At 32.5% G+C, this 14409-nt stretch overlaps 1 protein-coding gene across 1 annotated transcript; it reads right to left on the reverse strand.

Moving 5' to 3' along the window:
- Positions 1-1252: 1252 nt before the first annotated feature.
- LOC106052908 (pre-mRNA-processing factor 17-like) lies at positions 1253-12734 on the reverse strand. Its single transcript, XM_013208371.2, has 14 exons — positions 12517-12734; positions 9631-9717; positions 8763-8892; positions 8284-8367; positions 7873-8021; positions 7375-7471; positions 6928-7142; positions 6058-6205; positions 4721-4836; positions 4169-4302; positions 2714-2790; positions 2262-2362; positions 2029-2072; positions 1253-1614 (listed from the first exon to the last, which is right to left on the reverse strand). Exons 1-14 carry the CDS (start codon positions 12679-12681, stop codon positions 1437-1439), a joined length of 1725 nt encoding a protein of 574 aa, XP_013063825.2. The 5' UTR covers positions 12682-12734; the 3' UTR covers positions 1253-1436.
- Positions 12735-14409: the final 1675 nt, after the last annotated feature.

Here is a 14409-nt window from a genome sequence, read left to right on the forward strand (position 1 = left end):
TTTTCTTTGTTGACTCTTTGTATGTTGTTAAATCTACTTGTAAATAGGGCCCTATTGTCATAGTTGGGCCGAACACTTTTAATCATCGACACAGGACGCCATCTTAGGCAGGAAGGACATGTTCACAACAAAAGACGCATAACTCACAAAGACTAAGGGCTATAACTTGCATATCAAATATTAACATCCTTCCCTTTCTATTGACGAAAAATGTTCACTACAACATTCCAAAACGAACACATGGCATATTAACAGTGTATTGAATGCTTAGTGAGTTGATTTTTTTTCTTTTTGGCTACAAATTTTTTGAGATACAGTATACAAAACCACTTGGCTACCTTTGAAAGTTTGAATCATGACTTAAGTACCACTTGGCTACCTTTGAAAGTTTGAATCATGACTTAAGTACCACTTGGCTACCTTTGAAAGTTTGAATCATGACTTGAGTACCACTTGGCTACCTTTGAAAGTTTGAATCATGCCTTGAGTTTTGTTTACTGAGAGCCTAAAGGCAGTACAGAAAATTCTCCCAGATACCCCTAAACATTCATGTCAGAAAAAAGATTGGACCATGAGTGCACTGGACATTCTACAAGCATGAAAGATGTGCTATCGAAAAGCAATAAAAAAAAATTATATGTTAACAAGTACAAGCGATGTAAAGAGAGGGACTATTTCAATAAAAGAGTTATGAAAGAAAAAAATGTATGCTTAAAAATCGAGAGGTGGTTAAAAAAAATAGTTTCTTTTATTCTCCTTAAAGTTGCAGTGACAGAAATAGTTTCTATTATTCTCCTTGAAGTTGCAGTGACACAAAAACAATATCAAAAGCTATACTGTACTTTCAATACAATGTAAGTTGAGCTCAGAATAAAAACTTTTTAAAGACCTAACTTGTTAAGAGTTATTTTTTTAAAAAGACTGGCAGGCTGTTGGAAAGATGTGGAGAAATTAAAGAGAATGATTACCTAACTCACCAGTTCATTAAATACAAATTATAACTTGTTTCAAAAATATTTCTTCTAGATTATATTACTCTGGCATAAAATATCTGCAGGAATGTAATGAAGACTCTGATGATCAATTCTGGAACTATTTTTAAAGCACACAACCAGGCAGCTCAGTTAACTCTTTCTCTCCTAACTGACGATACCAACGTTAATTCCACCAGAATGTGGTAAATAATTACAGAGAGAAAGAGTTAAGTGAGACGCTATAACTTTCTCCTAACATATACAACATACAAAATGTATTCTGTATCAGAAAACTGTTTATTATATACATGAACAAAGTAGATGATAACATTTTGTGTACAATGATGGAGATTATTATGATCAAAGAAACAAATGTGCATTCATTATTTTAAAAACAAACTTGACTGTACATTCCAATAACTGACTGTAAAGAGCTTTGAGTTCTTAACTTGGAGTATAAAACTAATCCCAGAACTTGATGACGCCATCCCATCCAGCAGTAGCCAGTTTTGAAGTCTCGTGTGGATGCCATAAAACATTAATACAAACATCATCATGGGCCTTGAACTTGGAGTAGAGTTTGGTGCTTCGCCAGTCCCAGATGTATACTTTCCCATCAGCATCACCGCAAGTTATATAGCTGAAGAAGACAATAATAGAAAATGACATGTCACAAGTATTAAGTATAATCAGAGAGAGAGTAACATACAAATAGTCAAACTTTGTGCAAAAAATGCTATCATATTCATAGCAATTATTTTGTTTAGTATGAAGACTATCGTCATGTGCAATATTTCTCAAGATGATGTCACTAACTATAAATATTTGTGGCTGACGCTGATCTAAACAAACAATTTTTAAGTTCTTCCAAAATTGTGAATATCTACATTTTAGATTTGATGAGGTTGCAACCAATCATTGTTTCACATTAATATGTAATGTCCCACCCTCTTGAAACTTTCCTACTTTGACTAGGCTTAGTATAGTATCAAGGATAACTTAAAAGAAGAATGTAAAGCCATTCATATACAAACAAATTTTTAAAAATATTTACCTCATTTCTGGAGAAAAATCTATTCCACAAGCATATCCAGCAACCTACCAAAATAGAATTATAAATAAAACACAAATAATATTCCAGATACATACAAAAATTACAGAGAATTAAGAATAATATATAATAGAAACAATCTAAAAACATTAAGACACATTGAAACAAGAAAAATTATGTATAGAATATTAAGCCACATGAAATAAGGAAAACTTATCTATAGAAATGTAACATACCATGTGACCAGTAAATGTTTTTTTCCTTATAAACTTCATTCTGTTGAGTGCATTGAACACACATATTTTGTTGTCCATAGATTGACATGCCAACCATTTGCCTGAAATATATCAATAGCACATAGGAATCAATTATACTGACATGCTAACCATTCGCCTGACATATCTATAGCACATAAGGCAACTATTAGCCTGAAGCATATCAAAGATACATTGGAATCAATTAGGTTGAACCAGATAGTTAGAAGTATTTAGCAATGGATGTTTTTCAGGCATTAGAATTATGGAATTTTTGTATATCTTCAGTAAAATGAATAGAAAAATACATTTTGTTTGGGATAAAAAAAAACATTATTACAATAAGTACAAACAAAGCAAATCATAATTCTTAAATCAGAATTATTATTTTTTTTATATCACTGATAAATAAAGGTAGTTTTAATTAGACTTACCATTAGGTGATAAAGTGACAGCTGGCATTGAGTGCATGGAAGGATCAGCAATATACTTGAAGTCGACAGGAATATCCCTGAGAAAAACATTCAATTCACACAATTTGTTCATTGTAGATTACAAACTGAGAAGAGAGTGGCTTTAAAAATGTCTAAGAGAAATGTTGACTGTTGTTGACTGGGAATGTAAAACTATTCAATCATACCACTTCCAAGAAAAACAATCATCTGAACATACATTCTCTTCATTAATGTTTTTATGATAATGGCAATGTCTTCGATTCCCAAGATTTAGGATAAGTGTGGTACCAGTTGAAACCTGCATAGTTTTCCACATCTGAAGAACGCAAAGCTGTTGCACTTTAATCTACTCTGAGTGGACAATATTAAGCATTCATAGCTCAGCATTTAAAACCAGTTGTGGTATCACACAGAACCATTATTCAATTTCTTAAAATAAAAAAAAACCCAGCTGCACTGTATACTATTTTTCTATAGCATTATGCTATTGAACACATTTTATATTATTTAAAAGAAAGACCTACCCAATAAATAAACTGGTTTAACCATTTAATAAGAGTGTCAATGAATCAACCATATCAGTGGAAATACTCCACCAGTACTCATGATACAAATGGTTTAACCATTTAATAAGAGTGTCAATGAATCAACCATATCATTGAAAATACTCCACCAGTACTCAAGATGCAAATGGTTTAACCATTTAATAAGAGTGTCAATGAATCAACCATATCAGTGGAAATACTCCACCAGTACTCAAGATACAAATGGTTTAACCATTTAATAAGAGTGTCAATGAATCAACCATATCATTGAAAATACTCCACCAGTACTCAAGATACAAATGGTTTAACCATTTAATAAGAGTGTCAATGAATCAACCATATCATTGAAAATACTCCATCAGTACTCAAGATACAAATGGTTTAACCATTTAATAAGAGTGTCAATGAATCAACCATATCATTGAAAATACTCCACCAGTACTCAAGATACAAATGGTTTAACCATTTAATAAGAGTGTCAATGAATCAACCATATCATTGAAAATACTCCACCAGTACTCAAGATACAAATGGTTTAACCATTTAATAAGAGTGTCAATGAATCAACCATATCATTGAAAATACTCCACCAGTACTCAAGATACAAATGGTTTAACCATTTAATAAGAGTGTCAATGAATCAACCATATCATTGAAAATACTCCACCAGTACTCAAGATACAAATGGTTTAACCATTTAATAAGAGTGTCAATGAATCAACCATATCATTGAAAATACTCCACCAGTACTCAAGATACAAATGGTTTAACCATTTAATAAGAGTGTCAATGAATCAACCATATCAGTGGAAATACTCCACCAGTACTCAAGATACAGAACATGAGAAAGTAGCAAGCACATCAACAAAATGAACTAATAGAAACTTACCATTCCCAGACTCTTAAGCTCTTATCATCGGATGTGGAAACAAAACGTCGATTGTGGTCAATGAATGTGATGCTGTTGACTGGACCTAAGTGACGGTCATATTCCTGGATTATCTCCCCTGAACGAATGTCCCACTAAAAAATGAAAAAAAAAAAAAAAAACAATAGAATGTGTTGATATTCATAATGTGTGAAGCTACATAAAAAAAAAATTTATAGTAAAAAGGCAATGTCATTTAAATACCAATTAACATGGATTCAGTCAAATTAAAACAAAATTTAAAAGTAATAATACAGTTTAAAAAAAAAAAATGAGAAAAACTACATTTTCCCCTCCTGCGTCATTACTTTTTGTTCATATTTACTGATAATCGTGCCAGCAACTCAAACTTGGAGATATCTCAGCTATAACTATGCCTACTAACCGAATCACTAATCCTGGCTTTTATATACAAAAGAAATAAGTTTTCGTTGACTCAGTCAGAAAAAGTGAGAGACTTCAGGAGACAAGCCCCAAAAACTGGTTGTGATTAATTGAGCTTCCAAGACTTACACAAACAATTTTTTTGTCTGAGGTTCCAGCCACAAACAAATGCTGCTTGTCCTCCTCTGGGTGAAACTTGATGCAGTAGGGAACTTTACGACTAGTGAAACGAGCTTTACATTCACCTGGAGAAATGAATAATAGTCAAAACAATCAATTAAATCAATTAATCAATTAAACAATCAATGTTTGTCATATTCAAGATTCTAGGAATAACAAAAACCTCTAGAAAAAACATATTAAATATTACTTTTTTTCATTGTCCATGCGTACTAACTGAACAGACAATTTCAAAATGGAGAAATGCAATACAGACATCCACAAATAAAAAGTATAGACTTTGATAAATAAAAAAATACAAACATCAATAAATAAAAAATATACAATCATTAATAAATTACAGACATCAATAAATAACAAGGTTACAAAAGACAGTTTGTGTGGAAACACAAACTCAAAATCAGCCCCCGAAGTGGTTCATCCAGGCTTCAATATTTTCAGAAAGAACATCCGAATGAAATTATATCAAAGACAAATGAGAGATAAGAATGGAGAAAGAAGGTTACAGATCTTGTGTAGTGCCCCAACAGTCCCGCAGATCAAAGGATAGGTGAAAGTGAATGTTAAGTTAGATATGAACCTGGCATAACTAGTTCCCCTTTCAGACCTTGTGGTCTATAGGGCAGATGATATAAAGTTCATCTGTTTTTGTGACCTACGACCAACTGCCTTTACTTTTCCCCAACTAATGTCAGGTACCCATTAGAGCTGGGTAGACTCAGAGGCGCCCAAGGATTCCGAAGTTAAAAATCCCAGTCTTCACCAGAATGCGAACCCGGGACCTCGGTTCGGAAGCTAAGCGCTTTACCGAGCCTCATCTGGACTTTATATAATGTAATTGTTTTGAAAAGGCTTCATCTGTTATTTGAATTCTTATAAGAGATGCATAGAAAATTTGTTCAAGAAAATGATGTTTATAAGATTACTATTCGTTTTAAATTAGGTCTAACTTATAATGCATACTAATTAGCTTTTTCTCTTTAAAAAACTGCTTGCATAACTGATTTTAAAAATTAGATTTTTCGCTTTCAGGAAAAAAAAAAGTAGCCGTTGCATCAGAACTTTGAATGGTCTAAAATATTGTGATGTCGGATTTTCAATATCTTTTCTAGTTTACGAGATCTAAACGGGACGGACGGACAGACATTTCGCACAAAACTAATAGCGTCTTTTCCCCTTTCGGGGGCCGCTAAAAAGTATAGATATTGATAAATAAGAAGTACAGATATCAATGAATACAGGGTACAGTTGTTGTTTTTTTTAAATGCACGTTCCCTAAAAATTACCTGTTTCTGTATCCCATAATTTGCAATATCTGTCGTAGCCACAACTCAAAAATTCCTTTCCATCATTGTTGAAACAAACATCCCTGACAGCTTGCTTGTGACCAGTGTAGGTCCTGATACATCTTCTCTCTTTATACACTTCCCAGATCTGAACAAAACAAGGGAAGCAAGTAGATAAAGGGAAGCAAGTAGATAAAGGGAAGCAAGTAGATAAAGGGGAGCAAGTAGATAAAGGGGAGCAAGTAGATAAAGGGGAGGCAAGTAGATAAAGGGGAGCAAGTAGATAAAGGGAAGCAAGTAGATGAAGGGAAGCAAGTAGATAAAGGGAAGCAAGTAGATAAAGGGAAGCAAGTAGATAAAGGGAAGTAAGTTAAAAGCCAATAGACAATTTCTTTCAAGTATTGACCCCCCCCCTCCCGCGAATTGAGAAGAATTAGAGACCACATGTACTGTTTTGATCAATATACTTTCAAACAAATAAAATTACTGTTATGAAGTGTGAGTCTTTCTGATGTAGTCATGAGTACAAGCAGGTGCGTAATTTAGTTGTATAGGTTGGATAGATTCTGATGTAACCATGATGAAGTCTGTCATAGTTGAGGTAATAGAGGCGTGAATATTGAAAAGGGGGAGAACAAATGAGAGACAAATGACGGAAGGATGTCTATTTTTAGAGTCAGCTGTATTGTGTTGAAATTGTTCAAGATCTTTGTGTTTCTAGATATGTTTATATTGAAATTGAGGGCTGTGTACACACTGTTAATAAAAGTTCAATTCAGTTTGTCCAAACTTAAGTTCAGCATTTAGAGATGAATACACCAACATTGGTTTAGTTGTACTAGCTATTTGAAACTACAACCCAGCAATTACCTTAATTTTACAATCCATGCCTGCAGATAAAATAAGATGTGCGTATTTGGGGAACCATCTGATGGCAGCGATTCCTTTGGTATGACCAGTCCATGTGTGAATCAGTTTCTTGGGAAGGAAACATTTCTCTGGGGGCTCTTCTGATTTCAAGTTGACACCAACATCTTGGGGTGGGTGTAAGAATGATCTCCCTTGGTAGTCATAAGCATCTTTCACTGAAAACAAAATTAATTTCAAAACTTGACATAATGTCACAAACCAAAATGGATTTGTTTCATCAACTAACTAAATATATATATATATATATATATATATATATATATTGAGTTGTTGAAACACACATATATATATATATATATATATATACATCAAACAATGTTTTACAGCAAAAGAAAGCAAATTTAAACACACTGAATATTCATTAGAACACTAAAACGTCCAACTAACCGTGTAAAGTCGATTTCTCTTCCATTGTTTTCTCTTCCGTTTGTTTACCAGACTTGTTACGTTTTGCCAAAATTTCATCCAACTCTTTTTGTTCTTCCTGTAGGGTAAGAATTAACAATGGGACCATTAACATTTCAGGCAATTATTTGTAGAATAAGTAGCAGACTAATGAAAACATACAATTGCAATCCTTACATAGTCTTGGAATGCTAAAAGCCATTTAAATTAGTCTCTACCTTAGGAAATATATAAACTTGTCATTATTATTCACCTTTTAAAACTCAATACACCTTTGTAATTTCTATCTATCCTTGGAACTACTAAACACTATTATTCTCTTGCTATTTAATTGTTAAGTTTTAAATGTTTGGAATTCATTACTACATTTTTTTAAAAGAGACTATCGATTTAAATTATATCTCATGTCATCTCCTCAGGTGACTTATAAACATGTGATAGCCATGATGGACCTAGTCGACAATCCTGAACTTAACTTACCTCACTAGGTCTAGACACTGTTTCTTCATCTTTATATTTCGCCCATGGACCCAAGTAGCCTTCAATGTCAGAAGGATCTTTATTTTTCTCTCGCTTCCTTTTTTTCTTATCTTTCTCTATCGGTGCATTGGTTTCAAAAACTGTCTTGCCTGTCAGATTATAAAGATAAGACAATTTGAGAATGAAGACCACATTAGCAGACATCCGCTGAATGATTTGGGCTAAAAAACAAAATCTCATAAAAAAAAAAATAATTAAAAAAAAGTTAAATTTTATTTTAAGCTAACAAACACATTATCTATGTAAAGGTAAATTTAAAAAGTAAATAACCTGCAATTAAAAAAAGATTAATGAATTTTTGTCTACTGAACTTCTTAATTGCAAATTTTAAAAACAATAGTAATTAATTACCATGGTTTTCAAGGACAGAGGATTCACTCCCGACAAATGTCTCTATAACATTTCCACTGTCTACACTTGGATCCAGTGCAAAGCCTAGTCAGAGGAAGAGTGAAATGATTATGAATAATATTGGATCATTTTTGAACGCGTACATACATACATATTACAGTAGATTCAAAATCAAAGTCAACATGAAGCAAAGTGCTGATGCTGAAGATTAAAACAAATTTTATAAATGACAATGCAAGACTCTCTTGCAAAACTTCACTTGTCTTGTACAAATAATTTCTAGACAAATTATTTGTAAAAAATCCCATGGCTGTAGGGATGTCTAAAACGTGTAAAAAATATATCAGCATTGAATATGGATAGAAATATTAGATGTACAGGGTAGTAAAAACTAACTAGAATGCTTATAAAACTATTTTCTTATTTATTTAAAAAAATTTTTTTTTTTTCAATGTAATAAATAAATGTATGCCCCATACCATAACTGGTAAATGTCTTTCTCTGATTGTCAAATTGAAAATCACTGAAATGAGCTGGCTCAGCAAATCCAGCCAGATTATTACGCACAGCTTTGGCCTGTTGTGTACGGAATGGGTTGAAGGGGCCTACCTGTAAAACAAAATGTGCAATAGAAATGTGTTTTAGTAGTCACATTTGTAATAAACATTTGGTCAAATTTAAAGTCATATTATCAATATTGGTTCCACTTAATGACATATGAATATTGGTTCTGCTGAATAATGTGTATTATCAATATTGGTTCAACTTAATGAAATATTAAGAACATTGGTTCTATTATTAATGACATCTGTGAAAATCGGTTCTACAATATACTTATGGACATATTATGAATATTGGTTCTATTTATGACATACTATGATGATTGGCTCTACTTAATGACATACTAAGATAATTGGCTTTACTTAATGACATGTGTCTTTACAGTGGTCCAACTAAAAGATGTGCATAGTAAATAATGAAGATTATGATTTTACTGAGAAATATTTAACAGGTATACAGAGTAACAAGACATTCATACAAACACAAGAATGATAAAAAGGGATGTTATAGATAAAAAAAATATAACTCCTTCCTAAGATACCTGCAAAACAAAAAGGATTGCAGGAATATAAGGGGCAGACAGTTGGATAAAGTGAGACTCTGAAAAGGAAAAAACTAAGAAAGAAAGTATCAACACTACAACAAAATCTAATAGCAGACTAAGCTGAATATTCAGCATCAATACACTGGACACAAAAACGAACATTCTTTTTTAAATAAGAGAGTTCTAACCAGTTAGACTAAAAATAGTAAATGAAAAAGTTTGTTATCAAATAGTTTACTTACTTGAGGTGCAAACAGTTCATCATGTTTTGGGTTGTACTTTAGCTCTTTAGTTTTTGGGTCAATGTGTCGAAGTCCCAAGTTGTCTTCCTAGCAGTGGCAAAGAGATTCAAAAATGTTTAACAATGTTTGACATTTTTCCGTGACATAATAGATTTTTTAAATAATTCAATAACTAACGAGAGAGTTTACTGTAAGATTTGTAATGCCTCCCTCGTGCTCCACTGCACATCAGGACTAGTTAACGTGTTAAGACAGGTCAAGATAGTGGTAGGTGATAGTCAGCAAAAAACAATCAAAAAGACATTGAACAAATACTTACTAGAGAAATGTGCTAGTCAAAAGAATTTAAAATATCCAAAGAAAATTCAAAAGCAGAGTTAAGAATAACAAATTGATCTAGAAAAGACTTTGTGACAAAAAAAAGGCAAGATGTCGGAGTTATTGGTCGTTAGATGTTGATAACTAGTTATCTGTCAATATTCATTGTTTTAACACTCTTTAAGACGGAGACTTTTAGCATGTCTTGTGCCAAAAAGACGGAGCACTATTTCCAGGCTAATCACTTCTCTTGCAAAAAAATTCCTAACAAATAAATTAATTACTTTACATACACAAAACTATATATATATTATTGAAAAGAAATGAATGAATTAATATATAATCTTAAAGAATCCATCTGAAATATTAACATTTATTAAAATAAACCAAGCTAATTTGCATTGTTTATGAAAAAAAATTTCCAAATAATTTTTTTCAAAACAGAATTTAAAAAGTAAGTGTTTTTAAAGACGTTTTAGGCCTAAATAAGTCTGAATACTTGTGTTTGGGGAAACAAGGCCCATGAAGACCCTTCTGTCACATTATTTTACTACTTTCTCTCCCCCCCCCCACCCCCCGGTACCATAGCAACAAACCCTTTAATTTTTGCCAGTGACAGCCACCCACTTATGACCATGAAATCTTCTTGAGAGCTGCTTGTTGGTCAGAAATTTTGCATCATATTTATTAGTCTCCCTGACAAACATTTGAACTAATTTGATAGTAGAAAAAAAAAAGCATTATAAAACAGTCTCCAGGGTTCCAATCCCTTGACGCTCAAATGGATCTTCTCTATCCAGCTCCTCACCCTTTACTCTAACCATTTTATCATGAATAGACATCGTCAACATTCTATACCTAGATCTAGAACTAGTGTAAACTTAGATCTAAAGCTGCCCTGAGTAAATAAAATCATAGTCAGTGAGTTTGCTTTCATTAATATCACCATCTGACATGTTAAAATTTTCAGCTGTCACTAGCTAACTTCAAAAAATCAATACTAACAAATTATCGAATAAAAAACAGCTAAGGAAGCCGCCATTACAGTTTACTAATGTGTAAAGAGAGTAAGAACTAATCTGATTGGCTGACACAAACACTGGCTAGCCAATCTTGTGGCTGGAAACATTGCGGTTGATAGATGGGCTGCTTTGTCTTTTTCGCCAAATATCCTTGTCATCTTAAGAAGGTTTTATCAGTCAAGCTACCTTAGTACTTCTTCATTTTCTGTATGTCATTTATATTTGATTTCAAAGTTTGTTTATTGCATTCTTCATTTGATAGGACTGAGTTAAAAGATATATTTAACTCTCAATTAATAAATCTCCACAGTTGTTTTTTTCAGTGTATTACTAAGAACCTGCAGATGTTTGCCAGAATAGAAAAAAAAAGTTACAACTTGAATAATAAATATTGCTTGCAACTCTCAAAACTTAAATAAATCTGAAATACATTTAAATTATTCTTACCAGTCCCAGTCTTACCTATTTTTATTGACAAATAGATGCTGATGAGGAGTTAATAATAATAGATATTTCAGATATAGATGTCTATATCTAGATCTAAGATTTTTTTCCCAGTTAAAATTCTAGATATCTAATAATTACTAGAATTTACTAGATCTATAATAGATCTAGTATCTAGAGTCACTAGAGAAACACTGTTGATGAGTATTATATGTTAATGGTGCATGCGAGTCCATATGACAAAACAACAGAATGAATAAAGAATATACTTAATAACGCAGGCTGATAACTTCAACAATTTAATAAACAATAAAAAGGGCACAGTCCTCTGTCGCGCTAGCCTAGCGTCGTACTCTCAGGCGTCTTGTCCGTTACTCTTCTTGTTCCGTTCTCCTACTTTTTAATTACTCGTCACGTCACTATGGAAAAACCCGGTTAACCTCAACTTCTACGCATCTTGTGTCATTACAACACTCAGACATCTCAATATCTAGAATAATCTAGTCTAGATTAGAATTGATTAGATCATTAGATGAGTAGATAATTAATCTAATTCTAGATGATCATAATAGTTATTGATAGATCTAAAATATTATTTTTAATTAAAAATTATTTTCATTTTAGTTATAAAAATAAAAAAATAAAAAATAAATGTAAAAATTAAAAAAATGTTGTCAGGTTATGATTAATTTTATTTTTCCAAATAAAATTAATTATTATGATTATCATGATGATAATCATAATTAATCCTCCTAGCTAGGCTAGTAGCCTAGGCTCATGATTACTCATCACTACACTACTGTGACTACTCAACTACTGTCAGACAATGATAATCTACTTAAATCTACTACTAGATCTAGTTAATTCTAGTTTAAGTAGTTACTCTAATCCAGTTAGTCTAGTACTACTAGCCAGCGCCCAGATTCAGATCATCATCATCATGATCATCATCATGATTCATGATCATGACATGTCATTATGATCTACTATTCTAGATCTATGATACTATCATATCTGAGTTACTAAGTTACTATGACTATTCTAATTCTTAGTAGGTCTATCTTAGTATCTACTTTTAACTTTGACTTTAATAAGTACTTACGTTTGAAACAACTGCTGGGGCCGCTACTAATGCGATGGAAGATGACAGAGAATTAGCTGGATTTTTAATTGGTTGAAGATGACTTGTTATTTCGGATATTTCGTTCCCACTCTCATCATCTTTGTCATCAGAGTCGTATTCCTGTAAATTTAACAGCGCTGCCATTTTTTGTTTACAAAATTGTTGATTCAAATACCGCACTAATAGCAGCAGAGCAGCTTTGAAATACTTCCTAAATCGGGAGGAAATATACAAATCTGTACATTCCAGATAAATTTGTTAACTATATTAATCTAAATATAGATCTCTAAATTTAGATAATAATGTCTTTTTTTTATTTTAAACAACATTTTGATATTTTATTCAAATACCTTAAAAAAAAAAAAAAATAACACAGAGCTCGATCATATATATCTAGACTATATATAGGTCCGTGATCTACATAGTTGGAATAATCACCAACCTATATATATTTCTATGTGCAAGTACATGAACCATGGCATATATCTTATCTTATCTTATATAATACAGACGTTACTTCAAAAAAGAAGATGATTACGTCCTACGCGTCATGCATTTAGTCATGCATATTAACCAATGACTTAAATTCTGCCAAGTCACTGGTTTTCCTGGCTAGCTCAGGCAACCCATTCCATGCTCTAATAGCACTAGGGAAGAAGGAGTATTTGTACAAATTTGTCCTAGCATATGGGATGAGGAATGTGCCTTTATCTTTGTGTCTTTCAGAGTATTTTATTAAATTTTGTTTTTGTATTTGAAGATTATGGTTCAGTGTTTTATGTATTATTGCTACTTTACTTTTGAGCCTTCTGTCCTGAAGGCTTTCTAAATTTAGTGATTTTACTAAAGGTGTTACTCTAGTCAAATGTGAATATTCGTTTGTTATGAATCGCACTGCTCTATTTTGTGTCTGTTCTAGTTTCTTAATGTTTTCTTGAGTTGAGGGGTCCCAAACAGAGGATGCATATTCTATTATTGGCCTAACCAAGGTTAAATAACATTTTAGTTTTATGTTCTTATTTGATTTATAGAAATTTCTTTTAATAAATCCTAATGCTTTGTTTGATTTTTTTGTAGTTTCATCAATATGTGGATTCCATGACAGTTTTTCATTTATTATAACACCTAGGTATTTTGCGTTTTTAGTCTGTGTTACTGGTTTGCCATGAATAAGATAAGTGGAATTAATTTGTTTTAGTTTTTTTGTTACTCTTAACAACTGACATTTTTCTGGGTGGAAAGACATGCTCCAATTTGATTCCCATTTCTGTAATTCATCTAATTCTCTTTGTAAAATATCTGTGTCTTGTGTTGTTTTTATTGTTCTATATATTATGCAATCGTCTGCAAATTATGTTTAGTAACAGAAGAAACGAATCGTTCCATGGTTAAATAAAGGCAAGCGACAGTCATTAATTGAAATTTAAAAACATAGGGCAGAACCCCACCATTCCACCAAAACGCTCATGTCCAGTATAGTGTACACTATAGTAATGGAATAGCAGTACCCAGGAGAGAGTCACAACACTGCATTCTTTACATAATGCCTACGACTGTTCATCCTGAGCATATTATATCATGGACAAAGAGCTCTTCTGTATTCTATAGATAACATCGATGATTCTTTAAAAGATGCGATAGGGACATTTCCAGTTGTTGTTTTTTTTTTAAAGCTTCAGAGATCTATGCTTTTATAATATATTGTCTCCGAGTTGGTAGTGCGGTTTGCGCGCTGGACTGTTGTACGGACTTGGGCTATCGATGGTCCCGGGTTCAAACCCTGACCGCTCCCATCCCCCGTCGTCCTGCGGGAGGTTAGGACTAGGAAGTAAATTATCTTCAACTCTGAAGGAAAATCCAAAACATGGAAAA

The sequence above is a fragment of the Biomphalaria glabrata genome, chromosome 6, assembly GCF_947242115.1.
Source record: "Biomphalaria glabrata chromosome 6, xgBioGlab47.1, whole genome shotgun sequence".
Lineage (NCBI taxonomy): Eukaryota > Metazoa > Mollusca > Gastropoda > Planorbidae > Biomphalaria > Biomphalaria glabrata.